Source organism: Lactuca saligna, chromosome 2 (assembly GCF_052625555.1).
Source record: "Lactuca saligna cultivar CGN05327 chromosome 2, ASM5262555v1, whole genome shotgun sequence".
Lineage (NCBI taxonomy): Eukaryota > Viridiplantae > Streptophyta > Magnoliopsida > Asterales > Asteraceae > Lactuca > Lactuca saligna.
In genome coordinates this window covers 63118850-63134833 of record NC_136418.1, presented here as the reverse complement: position 1 = coordinate 63134833, position 15984 = coordinate 63118850, and the positions used below count along the sequence as shown (strand labels likewise).

The following is a 15984-nucleotide window of genomic DNA, read 5'->3' as shown; positions in this document are numbered from 1 at the left end:
CGCGCGAGTTACGCATGAATAAAATTAAATATAATATATGATTTAATGTTAGTTATAGTTGTTGTTATTGTTAATTAAGTTTTTAAATTTTATTTGCTTACTGTTTTAATTTTTATCATTATAATTATTTAAAACATCAAACATTGCTTTTTTTTTATTTCAAACTAACAATATAATAATTTATATAGAGTTATTTTTATATATTGTTATTATAAGTCATTTTAAGCTGTTTATTTGGAAGCTTTTAATGATTCTAAAAATATCTTTAGGAAATATTTTAGTTAAATTGAGATTATAATTTAGTTTTTGCATGTATCACTACAATTTATTACTTTTAACTATTTAAAAAATATTCTTTGGTTTTTTAAATGAAACTAAAATTTATATTTGAGTTGACTTTGTAATGCGCAGAAACACCTATATAGTTGAAGTGTTTACAAATATACATATACATTTTTAATATAAAACTAACATTGTTGTTAAATTTGATATAATAATTCGTATACTAAATCGATATAATATATTGATTATTTTGAATAATACGATAATATATATACATTTATTATAACATTATAATCTTAATCATTTAAATCACTTATATCCGCGAGTTACGCATCAATAAAATTAAATATTATATATGGTTTTATGTTATTTATAGTTGTTATTGTTAACTAATTTTTTAAAACTTATTTGCTCAATGTTTTAATTTCTATCATTATAATTATTTAAAACATCAAGCACTATTTTTTGATTTTAAAGGTAACAATATAATCATTTATATAGAGTTATTTTTAACTATTGTTATTGTAAGTTATTTTAAGCTACTTATTTGAGAACTTTTAATATTTTAATTTCTATCATTATAATTATTTAAAACATGAAGCACTATTTTTTTATTTTAAAGGTAACAATATAATCATTTATATAGAGTTATTTTTAACTATTGTTATTGTAAGTTTTTTAGACTACTTATTTGAAAACTTTTAACGATTATAAAAACAGTATAGAAAATATTTTAGTTAAATTGACATTACAATCTAGTTTTTGCATTTATCATTATAATTTATTATTTTTAACTATTTACAATATATTCTTTGGTTTTTTTAGTGGAACATAAATTCATATTTAAGTTGACACTTTAATATTATATTTAAATTAACAATTTAAGTATTTTATCCAAATTGTTTAAAAGTTGTAGCTTAAAATTGATAATGGTTTACATACAACAACATTTTAAATCATAATAATTTATGCATAATATCTTAAAATTTAAATATATAACTTTATAAATAGAATTAATGTTATTATTTTAAAATTGAAATTTACTCTATTTTTTTATTACACTTTAGGTTTTTATTTAACCTTATCAACCAACTTATAATTAGTATTAGAAAGACACTACAATTTATCACTTTTAACTATTTAGAAAATAGTTTTTGGGTTGTTTAAGTTAAACTAAAATTTATATTTAAGTTAACCATGTAATGTTTTATTTTATTTAATAATTTAAGTATTTATACAAATTGTTCCAAAATTATACCTTTAAAATGATAATGTTTTACATCCAAAAATTTATTAAAACTAATAAATTAAGAATAATATGTTAAAGGTTAAAAAATATAATTTTATAAGTAGAAGTAAATATATTATTTTAATATTTAAATTTAGTTTATATATTATTCAACTTTAAGTTTGGTATTTATTTAACCTAATTTACCAAATTATAATGATTATTAAAAAGAAATTGAAAAGTCATAAGAGTTTCAAATGAATGGGATGAAATGGAAAAAGAATGGGAGTTTCAAATGAATATGGTGAAAGGAAAAATGCTTCCTTTATAAGTATACTAGGCGAATACCCGCGCGTTGCGCAGAAATACCCATAAAGTTGAAATCTTTCCAAATAAATGTAATTTTTATGTACACATTAGTATCTAATTTAATTAGTTGATGATTGATTAGATATGAATTCTCATTTGTTGCCGTCTATTTATGTTGAGCCTCATAAAAGTACATATTTAACAACTTTTGTTAGTTTTACTATTGAATAGAAAATGGTGTTGTAATTTAAGTAAATATAAAAAATCTAATTCTCAATCTTTTTTAAGAGAGTGACATATTTTAAGTTAATATAAAAATCATATTCTAGAACTAATGAAAACAAAAAACGGAGCTAAAAGTTTTTACTATAATAAAGTTGATTTCAATTAAAAAGTGCTCAATTGAAGATAATATCATTTAATAAACATCATAAGATATTACGTTATATTCAAATTACAGACATCGTTTTTGTAAGAGTCATTCAAAATATATGAGACTATAGTGCCTAATACAACAATGTAATAACCAAATGACCCTAACATATTTTAAATGATATATAATTATAATATATCATCTATGCAACTAAATTTCTGCACGACATGCGGGATTCGTCTACTATATGGTATTCTTCTAATATATTATATTATAGTATAAACATTATATAAGGAAAACCATTTTGAGTTTTATTTTAGCTTATAACATTAAATTTGTGATGGGCTGTATTTGACAAACATTTCTGTATTTGACAAACATTTCTGTATTTATATCCATATTATATATTTAAAACAAATCTTATATAAATATCCAACCTAAATATTCATCTTTAAGTTTTCTTTCTTCGCCACGTAAACAAACTTTTATTATAAAGCCAAAAATGGAATAAAAGACACTTAATTGTATGATCATGATATATTGTATTTTGATTGGGATTTGTACAAAACATGCATGAGCATATATTATTAATTTATCTCTTCTTTTGGGTAATTCGAATAAGATAGCTTCAAATCCAACGTATCAAACGGATTACCCATTTACTAAAGTCTAAAACCCAAAAACTCAAACATGTTCTAATACCATACAAATGCATGAGGTTTTAGCAAATTATTATCCCATATGAATTACCATTGATTATGCGTGATTAATTATTAAAAATGTGAAAAGATTTGGGGGTTTCAAATGCATGAGGATTTAGCAAATTATTGTGGGGGGTTTCAAATGCATGACAATCAAGGGAAAATGCATGCTTTATAAGTATATAAAATAATGATAATGAGATAAATTTGTATAAAACATATCATTATAACATAAAAGAGTAAACTAGAAATTTAGTACCTATAGGTTTTTTTTTTGTAAGATTTAATCATTTTCATAATTTAACTTTGTTATGATTTCTCTGTCAACATAACATGAATTTATTTATTTTTCATATTTTATTAATTACTCGTAATCTTCAAATGAAAAATCTCGACCATTCTTGGCGGTTGGTATTCTTTTTGTGTAACTCGCACTTGCAACCTCTCTCCCTTTTCTATATCTCTCCCCTAGTCGACTTCTTATCAACCCAAACAAACAACAAATGTAAGTCCATCCAAAATTTGTAGACAATATGAACATGATAGTATAAACATGTTGAAGAAAATATTGTAATGAAATTTTTCAAAACCTAAAAATTCGTATAAGAAGTTAAACAGAGAAGATAGCATCCGTGTCACACTTTAAAAAAAATGATAAAGATCGAACCAATTGAATTAATACCATCCAACAACTTATAAAGTTGAGTTGATCGAATTGTTCAAGTAAAGTAGTCATCCTCTTTTACTGTGTTGGTAATATAGTTACTTACAAGCTAACTAATAATAAAATCAAACGGTTATACACTTTAAGGGTATGTTTGGCAGACTAGCTGAAAAGTTAGCTGGTAGCTGAAAAACTAGCTGCTAACTTATAAACTAGGTGACAAAAAACAATGTTTGGTAAAAACTAGCTGAAAAATATAAAATGACATTTAGAATAATACGTTTTTGGTAATTAAATAAGGGTATATTAAGGAAACTTTTAAAAAGCTCATAACAAGCTCCTTAAAGTAGTTTTTTAAAAAGTTAGCTTATCAGCTACTTTTTGGTTTGCCAAACATGACAATTTAAAAAAGTTCAAAAAATAAACTAGCTTATCAGCTAACTGTGACGTACCAGACACAACCAAAATTTTCTTTTAAAAACTAGCATGCAGTCAACTCCTCTTAATTTTACAATAAAATAAACCATAAGTCTCCATTAAAGCTTCCAATCGAATTACAAAGAAATATTAAGAAAACAGTAGCACATAAATTTGGACAAATCGTCATTTAATGTTTTAAATTGACCAAAATCGCAACAAAAATCAAACAATAAGGATGGTGGTAATACAATTGAAAACATGGACTTAGTTCAAGGATATCATGAAACCACAAGGACTAAATTTGTAATTTGCACTAGAATAATAAAATTAGTTATTGAAATAATCTAACGACAAGTTTCTTGCCTTCCCACATTGAAAGGGACACACCCAAATATGCTTCCAGTTCCATATCCCAACCTCCGAAACCATGGAGTGTGCGTGCTCTTCCTCTTTGTGGGTCATCACCAAATCGTCTCTCTCTATATCTCTCTATATGCTCACCGGAAGTGGAAGCTGCAATATAAAGCAATTGACTTTAACTAAATCCTCCAACCAAAAAGTCTCTCTTCCCTCTTTTCTCTCACTATAAATACACGCATATACATATAGATATAGAAAGAGAGAGAGGGAAGAAGAGTAAGTGGAGAAAGAAACAACAATCAAACATTTTGAACAGCAACTACAACCACTCTCACATCATCATACCTTATGATTATTTTCTTCCTTTCTTTACCCCACCTACTACCCCCCACTCACCCAAAAAAATCAACTCCAATTTTCCCATTGTAAGTCTCCACTTTCTCTCTCTAGACTTTCATATGCTGTTGCTTCAATTCACTCAATTTCTTCAAGTAACAGTTACTATGCTTTCCCTTTAATTCATACGAATAGTAGATTAGATAGGTCTTTCTTGAAAACCCCTTTGATCACCATGGTTGTCGAAGTATATGGGTGTTTCAGTTTCTGTTCTTGATTCGTTTGATTCTGTTAGTTTCAGTTCCTTGGGTTTCCTTTTGATTTTGATATGGATACGTATGATCAAACCACTCGGTTTCGCTATAACCCCACTGAAGACAGTATTGAATTTTCTGGGATTCTTGAAATATTTATTCATCATGCGAGAAACATTCATAACATATGTATCTACGAAAACCAAGATGTTTATGCCAAATTCTCCCTTACTTATAACCCTGATGAAACCTTATCAACCAGGATCATCAATGGTGGTGGTAAAAACCCAGAATTCAATGAGAAATTAGCGATCAAAATCACTCAATTCGATGCTGTTCTCAAGTGCGAAATGTGGATGCTTAGTAGGGCTAAGAATTTCATGGAAGATCAGCTTTTGGGGTTCTCTTTAGTTCCATTATCTCTAATTCTTGGAAAAGGAGAATTAACCCAAGATTTTAGTCTTTCTTCCACTGATTTATTTCATTCTCCTGCTGGAACTGTCAGATTGAGTCTTTCTTTAAATACTAATTTCCCTTTTGATTCTTCCCTTATTTCTTCCAACAATTCGTCCATAACATCCGAAGTTATTTTGTTAGATCGAAAGATCTCTGAGGTTGCTCTTGATATCGAATTCCCAGATATCAATGTAGCTCGAGAAAATCAACAGATGGTTTCCGAGTATTTCGGGTTATCTCAAAATGGTTGTTCTGGATATGCCCGGAATGTTCATTCCGGGCAGAACCATAACCAGCCCGGACCAACAAGACTTGTTGGTCCGGGCTCGTTTCTTTGTTTAGGAGCATCGGATCAAGTGGATGACTACGAAATGACAGTCAACTCTGGCTCGATTTCTCCTCAAGATAGCATTCAGAATTCGGGTTTCTTTAGTTCAACAATGACTAGTTTAAGTGACGATAGAAACTCAGCTGATTCATCCGAAAAAAAGATGACTTTGGTAGGGGAATCATCGAATTCTCCTAAGATTGACAATTTGAACGATAAGAAAGAGGCAAATGAAGAACCTGCAATGCAGCAACAGATTGTTGACATGTATATGAGGAGTATGCAACAGTTTACTGAGTCTTTGGCGAAGATGAAGTTGCCACTGAATCTTGAAAAGATTGAAGGAGAAGATCGTGGGGATATTATTCAACGACCAAAGAACAATGTGGAGAAGAAGAAAGAAGGTGGACGGGTTTTCTATGGTAGTCGTGCTTTCTTCTGATAATTTGTCTTATGGCCCGGTGGTATCAGTAGATTTCTAGAAGTTTTAAGTTATGAATTTTTCTTTTTTTATTTAAGGATATTAAGATATGAGTTTGTTAACGTTCGTAGTAAAAAGTTTGATTCGAAGTCTTTTTGTATCTTATCATCATTATATATGATTCTTCCTTTGGTTTTCTATGTTTTTGGCATGTTTGTTATAAACACCATTGTTGCTAACATCGGTTTTATATTTGTATAAGATTATAAACGATTTTTTTCTCTTAAAAGTAGTGTTAATCGATAATATATATAGACTCACAAAGGAAACGGTTGACTAAACTAAGTTGATCACAATACATTAACACATGCAAACTATATATCAATTAGCAATGTTTTAAAAACCGATTAGGACTGATGTTTTAAGAACCGGATTGGATTGTTGGCCGACTCGGTTGGACCAAATATCGGAGAATTGAGTGGTTCAACTAGCACCGGTTTTATATTTATTTCTGGGAAGAATGGACCGTTCGGGTTTTACAAAACCCAGTTGAACCTGTTAAATTGAACCGTTAAAATCAGTATTGAACCATTAACTAATTGGACTTGGTGGTTTTTTTTTCACATCTACTTAGACTCTCTTATTACTATAAATAGTTTTGTTTGATAACTACTCGCGGGTGCAGAGCCATTCGTTACAATTCCAGAAAAGTGAATATGAGAACTCTTTGAATCCCTATTCTAATAAAAGAATAGTTGTATTCTCCTTTTGACATGTGTCATCCTATTAGGTCTTTTAATTAATGCATATTTATTCTTCTTTTGCCATGTGTTATCCTATTATGCCTCATAATTAATGGATGTCACTTGTCAACTCCATTTCAAACTTTAAATTTTAAATTTTCCCCTTTAATTATATTAAATGAATAACATTAGAATAAAAATTAAAATAAAATTAATACAATTTATAAAATTATATAATTTCACATATTTTTTAAATAAATGATTAACATTTATATAACTAAAAAAATCTATTAATTGTTAATTTGTTTAAAATAATTAATTAATAATTTTGAGTTTTTACTTTAAAATTTTAATTAATTTTGTAACCGTGGTTCTCACAGGTTATAAACTAGTATGAGATAATCAGATAAGTGACAAACATAATTAGGAAAACGAGTGTCAAGGAAACATGGTGGTTGATGCATATAAATTGTTTCCTAAAGATAATTATACAGAAATGCATTTTTCAGGTCAAGTTAATGAACATGTCATTGTTCGAAAAAATGAGATTGAGAACCATATGCATAGTAGCTGGTTTGAAAACTAGACTAAACTTCTCATCACAATCAATGTTAGGGTGTTGGATTTAACCATTAGCAACTAAAAGATCTTTATAATGGCAAGGGTGTCATCAGTATTGAGTTTATTTTGTAGATTCATCTAGTATTGAGTTTATTTTTGTAGATCCATCTGAACCACACAATATTCATAGACAACAATCATAGAACTAGGACCTAATTGCAATTAAAAATAAGAGAATTATACTCCTCATGGAATTTAGCTAGTTAGGATCATATAAAGCTTGTAGGTATGAACAAGGCACAGTGGAAGTTATATTGGTGTGAGGTTTGATGCATTGAATGGGTTTGACGAACCTATATGTGGCACATGCCATCATGGGATCTGAATATGAGCTTAGGGTATGTAGAAGACAGTGAGTTAAACATAAGGATGGTGACCGTGGGGTTGATTTCATGAGGAAAGATAGTAGCATGGTCATATGTTGTAGGATTAGACATGATCATTGAGTGGATTAGTTGGATGGTTTTTGTAAGGTCGAACCTTAGAATCTGATGAAGTAAAACGAGGTCATGCTGACTTCCATCAGCTCTAGTGTGAAGACTTAATCTACAGAGCCAGCGTCAACGTGATAATGTTTTGTATATATAGTTATATGCGTAATTAGTTAGCATATCTGATATCTTATGGATATCGTATATTGTATTTACATAGATGAGATGAAATCCCAGATTTGTAGGGATTCATATATCTTCGCTTTTATTATAAAATCATGTATTCAGGGTTCATGTTATTAGTTGATTCATGAACCCTAGCTTTGTGTTTGTTCTCTTTGTGAGAACTTTCTTAGTGAAAACCTTTGTGATAAACCTTTGTTCTTTGTCTTTTTTGTTAATCGGTCTCGATCATGTATCTATCAACCGATATCAAAGCATGTCACTATATTGATTAATAGTGTCTTCTTCTTTTTCATCCACTCACTCTAAGACCACTTTTGGTCACAAAATTCCACAGTTTGATAGAAGAACTTCACTATATGGAAGTAAAAACCCATGATGGTCCTTGAAACCATGGACTATTCCATGTTGGATATCATTAAGCATGGTCCTCATGTTATGTATCAGCCCATGAAGGATAACGTTAAGGATGGTGATGAGATCCAAAAACCTGCTCATGAATTCATTGAAAAGTGTCCAGTAGCTCTTGATGTCAAAGCTTGTGCAACCATATGAAACACTCTTCCTTATGACATATACAATTTTGTTCAAAATTGTAGATCTGCCAAAGAGACAATGGGTACATTGACCGTAGTGTATGAAGGAACAAATGAAGTTAAGGTCGTCAACAAGAACAGCCTAAATTGAAGATACAAGCATTTTTTTCAACAGAAAAACAAATCTTTTACTCAAGTCTTCAATCGCTTTAACTACATAGTGAATGATATGCATCATCTCAACATGAACAAAATGAGAAGCTCCTTGGTCCTCAAGTTTCTTGACTCGCTGAATGGTAGATGGGAACATCACATTGATGTTCTAAAGAACAATGAAAAAATCGCAACCATGGATATGTCTTAATTATTTTGAAATCTTTGTAATCATGAAGAAACAAATATTTTGCGCAGATGAATTATCACTCACAGGGATAGATTTGTAGCCCTCTATTCAAAAAAGTCACCCCCAAATAGTGACAGCGACTTTTCTGATGAATCTGAAGGTCGAGCCTTGATAGTCAAACACTATATTAGCCGAAGTAACAAGAAATTACCTTATGAACCCATAAGATTTCCCCCAAAGTCTGACTCATCAGCGTTGAAGGACTACGATGCTCGTAAGAATATTCCTACTGAGAAGAAGGAAGGACCAAAGTGCTTCAATTGTGGAGGCACTTATCACTTGGTCAGGGAATGCAAGTCCTAGAAGGTGCATGAATGAAGATTACAAAGTGAAGTAGAAGAAGATTTTGGCATCTTTGAAAAGGAAAATTTTGATGTAAAAATTCTAGTACCAGAAGTGGAAAGTTGGGTAGATGATGAAGAATCTAATGGGTTTTATAGGTTACATTAAACATATTTGCACCATGGAATTTCATAATAATCTAATTATTAGGCACATGCAACCTATTGATCTATGTTTTTACATATTATAATCATCAACCCTAGGAATAATCAATATTCATAAAACAAAATACATACCTTTGTGTTATAATCGGATATAAAACTTTAGGATTCTCATATCTACTTCAGAAAGCTAGCACCAAAAGTATGATGTGTGACATCCCGGAATTTAGGTCAAAAACTGTGGACGACTAATTCACAGTAAATCCCTTTGTAATTTAACTCATTGAGTTTTAGTGTATCTTTTGTAAAATAAATAAGTTCATTCCAACTATTATAAGAAACCAAATGATACCTTACTTCCAAATGTGTAAACTATCAAACAAATTAAACGGCTCAAACTACAACCCATATAATATGTCTGAAAAACTGAAAATTCGTATTAAGTAGTTGTGAGCGAAGCAAACATTTTAATCTCATAGTACATGTTCCCCTATTTCCAAAAGTATAAAGGACATCCAAAATGGAGTTCGTATGCAAAAGATATTACAGTTGTAAAAAATATAAACTAGTAAAACACTGGCTTTCTTTAGACTGCTAAAATCGAATCGATTCATTGAGGAACTTGCACACCTCAGATGCAAATTCCAAGAGCATTTTTGACTCAGGTTATGGTCTAATATTTAATTTTATACTCAAAATATTTGCAAACGTAAAAAAAATCGATCGTTTTGGGTCATTTAGATGAGAAACTTTAAACGCGATTTCCTAGAGTTCTACAACTCGAAAAATTAATCCGTTTGGGTTTTTGGAAGCCTTTGTAACGCGCGTAGATCCGTGCTAGTCAAATTAGAGAAGATAAGCATCAAAGTGACTTTATGATAAAAGATTATTTAAAATGAATAATCTTAACTAGGTTGTAGTGGTCGTGACAAGGATTCCAGATATATAAAGAATCTGAAATCCGAGTTATAACGAATAAGTTATGACATGTCGAAGTTTCGTGATAGAACCGACACGACATAGCGCGACGTAAAAACTGAATTTACGTTAGAGCGATATTTAGCCTTACGATCTAAATAAAAGTCGTAGAATACGTTAAACCGAGAGCGTGCATAAAAAGAACGTCCAAATCTGAATTCGTATGAAGAAGTTATGATTTTTCTAAGTTTCGACTTAGCGGTATACAACCTAATCTCGAAATTGAGATCGAGTGATATTTTGCAGAAACAATCTAAACGAGAATCGAAGATCTCATCGATAGTAGTCCAATGGTGAAAAGACAGACGAAAACGGACGTCAGATGAAGAAGTTATGAATTTCTAACGAAAATTTTCTGTCCCGGCCAACTAAAAATAATAAAATAAAAAATAAATTCAAAACTAGCCAACGGAGTCTAAACGGAAGTTGTAGAGCATAGTCTCACCTACGCATGGATATAAAGAACATAAAAAACGGAGCTCGTATGAGGAAAATATGTATTTTGAAAGTTTTTAAATAATATAAATTTTTATTATTTATTCGGATAGGATCCGAAGAGCTGACGAGTCCGATCCTATCCACCTGGTACGCCCAGCGTACCAAGAGTACGCCCAGCATACTCCAGTCTTGTGTGGTCCGAGAGACGGCCACGTAGCCCCACCGAGACTTCGCCACCTTGCAGCCCCATCCGAACTACGCCCAACGTAGATCTTCGTACGCCCAACATATGCATGAAAGAGGCATTACGCCCCACGTAACCTTTGATTACGCCCAGCGTAACCCGGGGTTCAGCCCCTATAAATACGATGCAACCCCAGCCGGATTTTTTGCTAATTTTCTATTCTTCTACCCTTTTCTTTCTTCTTCTTGGCAATTTATACCCCCGAAGCCTCGGTATCAATCCCTGACACCCGAAGCAAGTCCGAAAGCCCCAAAGATCCCGAGAAAAATAGTTTTCGAGTCGAAACTCTGCCCGCATGAAGCCCGGTTTTGGAGAAAACGTCCCGGTTTTATCGGAAATATTATTTTAAGAGACGAGGTGCTGTCTGATCATCGTCCTATCATGTGAATGTGTAGTTACTTTCTTCTACCGCATAGATATGAAGTATTTTGCTATGAAATACGGGCTATGTGTTTATACGTTGTTTGTTTACTTGAGATGGTTGTTGAATGAATGTTTTATACGTGTTTTCAAATGATTTAAACTATATATGTAATTTATATCTACAAATATGTTGGGTAGAACATGGGTAGATGAAATAGTTAGTGTGTGATGAAAGATGAGTTAGGTGATGAGGGATAGGTGATGATAGAAAGGTGATGATATGTAGGTGATGAGAAATAGGTGATGTGATATAAGAGGAGGTACCATATCCTCGACCGGCAATGTGGCGACATAGTCATCTACCAGAGTATAGATGGCGACCATTAATTATTCTAGACAGTCATGTGGAAACACCAGCGGGCTCATAACATGTAGGTGATGAATTACGAGTTCAGACGATGTTGTAACTACGTATTCTTGCGATGATACTCTAACCCCTTACTATGAATTACGAGTTCAAGCGATGTTGTAACTACATATTCATGCGATAATACCCTAACCCTTACTGGACACGTATTGACCCTGATAGCTATAGACTTAGTGCCTTATAATAATACGATGGTAGCTATGATTTAGTACAATGTAGATGAACCTTGGTAGCTATGGATTTAGTACTGTATAGATAAACCTTGGCAGCTATGGATTTAGTGTTTGTTATAGGAACCTCGGGCAGCAATGGACTTTGTGCCAATTCCTTAGGTCAAACCTTATGAACGAATGAATAAAGGATAGTTGATTCTTAGGGTAAAACCTTAAGAAATAAAGAAGATAATAGGGTTGGGTAATTCGGATGATTGTTTGATGGTTAAATATAATAATTATATTATTGTGGGTTTAAAACGCTATATGCTCACCAGGCTCCGAAGCCTGACCCACTCAGTTTTCTTTGCATTATAGGTAATGGCACAAGAGTATAAGTTGGTGGACTTGACGAGAGATTTTGGATTATAGATCAGTAGTTATAAATAACTGTTGTAAGGTCTATTTTATACTGTTAATGCTTTTGGTCTATAACGGAACATGACATCCCGAGATTTTTGTTATTTAATGAAAATACATTTCTTTAAAGAAATGCTTTGATAAATTCTTATCATATTTTGTTTTGGGAACAAATTCTGCCACTCTTTTAATCAAATGATTACTCTGATTTTATAAAACAAGGCATAAACAAATCGGTCTTTTCTGGCCGTGAAAATGGGGATGTCACAGTTGGTATCAGAGCATTAGTTTAAGCGAACTAGGAATTTGTAGGATTTCTAGACTTAAACTTAGAATTCTAAGTAATGATTGTGAGGAGTGTGTCTAAAATATGTTAGGTAGTACACCTAAATTGACACAAGCACTAGTATATTTTAGGAATGATGCCTAAAATGCTTTTATGTGCTAAATGTTATATGTTTTCAATATATGATAGTATTTTTTTCAGATCTATGGTCTGTTGCCAACCGGATCTGGAAACCTTATGTGTTTAGGATTCTAAGCGAACGACTACGATATTTGAACTAGCAAGTAAACGTTTCGGAGAAATAAGGATGACTTGAATATCTATCATGAAGGAGGATCTAAATTCACATTATTCGGTGTATAGATCAAAAATGGCAAGAACCAGAAGTGGAGCTGCAAACGTGAATGAAAACAGGAACCAACCACCTGTGATTGAACAAGTAGTTGTTGCAGCAGCAGCACCTGAATAGATAACAATGCCTGGAGTACAATTGATGATTCAAATGATGTTAGATTGTCAAATGAAGGAAACTAAATGTTTGCTTCAGCAAAATCGTGAAGGACTTTCAATGCCAATTGAACAGCCCGAATTGAATGAAGGGCAGTCGGAAGGAGGAAACTTCAGTGGGATTGTTGGTCAAGCCAACCCACCAATTTTTAGGCAAAACAACCAGGATGGAGGAAATGACGGGCGTGGGTGCAAGTACAAGGACTTCATGGCATCCAAACCACCGTGTCTATCTGTAAGCCTGACACCAGTGGAAGTTATGGACTAGATCTCCGACATGGAGACAATGTTCGAGAGTTGCGAGTGTAGCAACAGACAGAAGACCGCTCTCATGATTCTTCTGTTAAAGTCTGGAATGTTGAGCTGGTGGAAGCTACTAGTTGGTTCGATGCCCAAGGGAGAAGCTAGCACGATGTCTTGGGAATATTTTGTAGTGCAACTGAAAATACAATACTGCTCTGAACAAGATCTTCTGTTAATCAACAATAAGTTCCAGAATCTAAAGAAGGGAAGATTGAGCGTCACCGAGTACGCTATTAGTTTTACGGAGAAGATGAAGCTTGTTCCTTACCTGGTTCCAACTTAATTCTCTAGGGTTAGCAAGTTTGCCCGTGGATTACTAGTGGACTTTGGTCCGATGGTCAAGCAAGCAACCACCTTGAAAGCCACCATCTGGGCAGCTAAGAATGTAGAGATCCAAATAAGATAAAAGGTTCTAGAGACAGATAAGGCAGGAGAAAAGAGGACGATTGAGGTATCCTCAAAATCTGATAAGAAAGGAAGATTCACGAAGTCCAACCTGGACAACCAAAAGAATGGGAATAGTGGTGGAACCAAGTGGTGTGAGAAGTGCAAGAAGAAGCACTCCAGAAGATGCGATGGAGAAGTGACCTGCTATAAGTGTGGTAGGACCGGTCACTATTCTAGAGATTGTACATTCGACAACAGGAAGTGTTACGAATGTGGAGATGGTGGGCATATTTCAAAGAACTGCCCAAAGAAGAACGAAGCTGTAAGGCAAAATGTGCCGCCAAATCCAAAGGCGAGAGCATTCCAGATAGTCCTTGACGAATCAGATAACAACACAAGGAATCAGGAGTGAAGACTTGATATCTGAAGATCAAGATAAGAAGTAGCCATAGCGTCATGTAGTGTAGTCGAATAGAGGCATAGTATAGGGTGAACTTGAATGTCTATGTAATCATTTCAAGAAATAATATTAACCCTGGTTTTGTTATCTGATGTGTTGAATGATTGTATGATTTTTGTATGGTGACTTGGTTAGACTGCGAGACAATACTTAAGACAAGTATGAGTAGGTGTGAATAGTAGTAGAGATCTATACTACTGGAAGCACAGGACTCACGCTTGGATCAGAGAAAGTCACAAGGCTACCAAGAAGCTAGTAATTGATTTCGTTTTATTCAAGTACGTCATTACCATTGTTTCGGTAATGACTAGTAAGATGGTTGTTATTCCGACCCTAGTGGTCATATCAAATTGAGTCCGACTACGATGAGTTTGTTACGTGGTTCGGAGAACCAAGTTTGATGTAGCATCTGACTGAGGTCAGAAGATTGAAATCAATGCAACCGATAGCATCGTGCTTGTTGTTAAAGAAGTAGTAGCTAGAAATGATACCTGCTAAAATGTAATTATATCACATTAGAACAAGAAGTAAGGTATATTCCATTATGGAATTTGACTCTAAGAGACTTGAGTCTAAGCGTTGCATCATACGATGAGAGATCATTAGAGCATGACCCATCGATCCATTACAATAGATAAAGGAAAGTACTTATCCTAAGAAGAAGAAGGATTCCTCAATAAGCATTTATTTTGTAACTCAAAGGTTACGATTGAGCATCTAACACGAAGAGCAGATGCAAGATTGAGCATCGTTTGCGGTCAAGATGTCCAAGAGATAGACACTCATTCGAAGAAACACAGAAGTTACAATTATTACCTAGGATGAAAATATGTAATGCATGGAATCATTATAAGAGTCCTATTTTCGTTGATGATTCCGAGACGTAATCTTCCTAAGGGGGAGATAATTGTAACGCCCGCAGATCCGGGCTAGTCAATTTAGAGAAGATAAGCATCAAAGTGACTTTTTGATAAAAGATTATTTAGAATGAATAATCTTAACTAGGTTGTAGTGGTCGTGACAAGGATTCTAGATATATAAAGAATGTCAAAATCCGAGTTATAACGAAGAAGTTATGACCTGTCGAAGTTTCGCGACAGATCCGGCACGACACAGCGCGACGTAAAAAGTGAATTTACGTTAGAGCGATATTTAGCCTTAGCGATCTAAATAAAAGTCGTATAATACGTTAAACCGTGAGCGTGCATAAAAGAACGTCCAAATATGACTTCGTATGAGGAAGTTATGATTTTTCTAAGTTTCGACTTAGGCCCAAATCTCGAAATTGAGATCGAGTGATATTTTGCCGAAACAATCTAAACGAGAATCAAAGATCTCGTCGATAGTAGTCCAATAGTGAAAAGACAGACGAAAATGGACGTTAGATGAAAACGTTATGAATTTCTAACGGAGTTTTCCTGTCTCGGCCTACTAAAAATAATAAATTCAAAATCAATTCAAAACTAGCCAACGTAGTCTAAACGAAACTTATAGAGCATAGTTTCACCTACGCGTGGATATAAAGAT

The 15984-nt window shown here is 32.8% G+C and overlaps 1 protein-coding gene across 1 annotated transcript; it reads left to right on the top strand.

Moving 5' to 3' along the window:
• Nucleotides 1-4351: 4351 nt before the first annotated feature.
• LOC145031038 (Calcium-dependent lipid-binding (CaLB domain) family protein) lies at nt 4352-6330 on the top strand. The gene has a single exon (XM_078979490.1). The coding sequence runs from the start codon at nt 5002-5004 to the stop codon at nt 6151-6153; it is 1152 nt and encodes a 383-aa protein (XP_078835616.1). The 5' UTR covers nt 4352-5001; the 3' UTR covers nt 6154-6330.
• The last annotated feature ends 9654 nt before the right edge of the window (nt 6331-15984 follow it).

Bases quoted from the DNA above. Each gene is read 5' to 3' on its own strand.
- LOC145031038 (XM_078979490.1), top strand. From the start codon at position 5,002: ATGGATACGTATGATCAAACCACTCGGTTTCGCTATAACCCCACTGAA.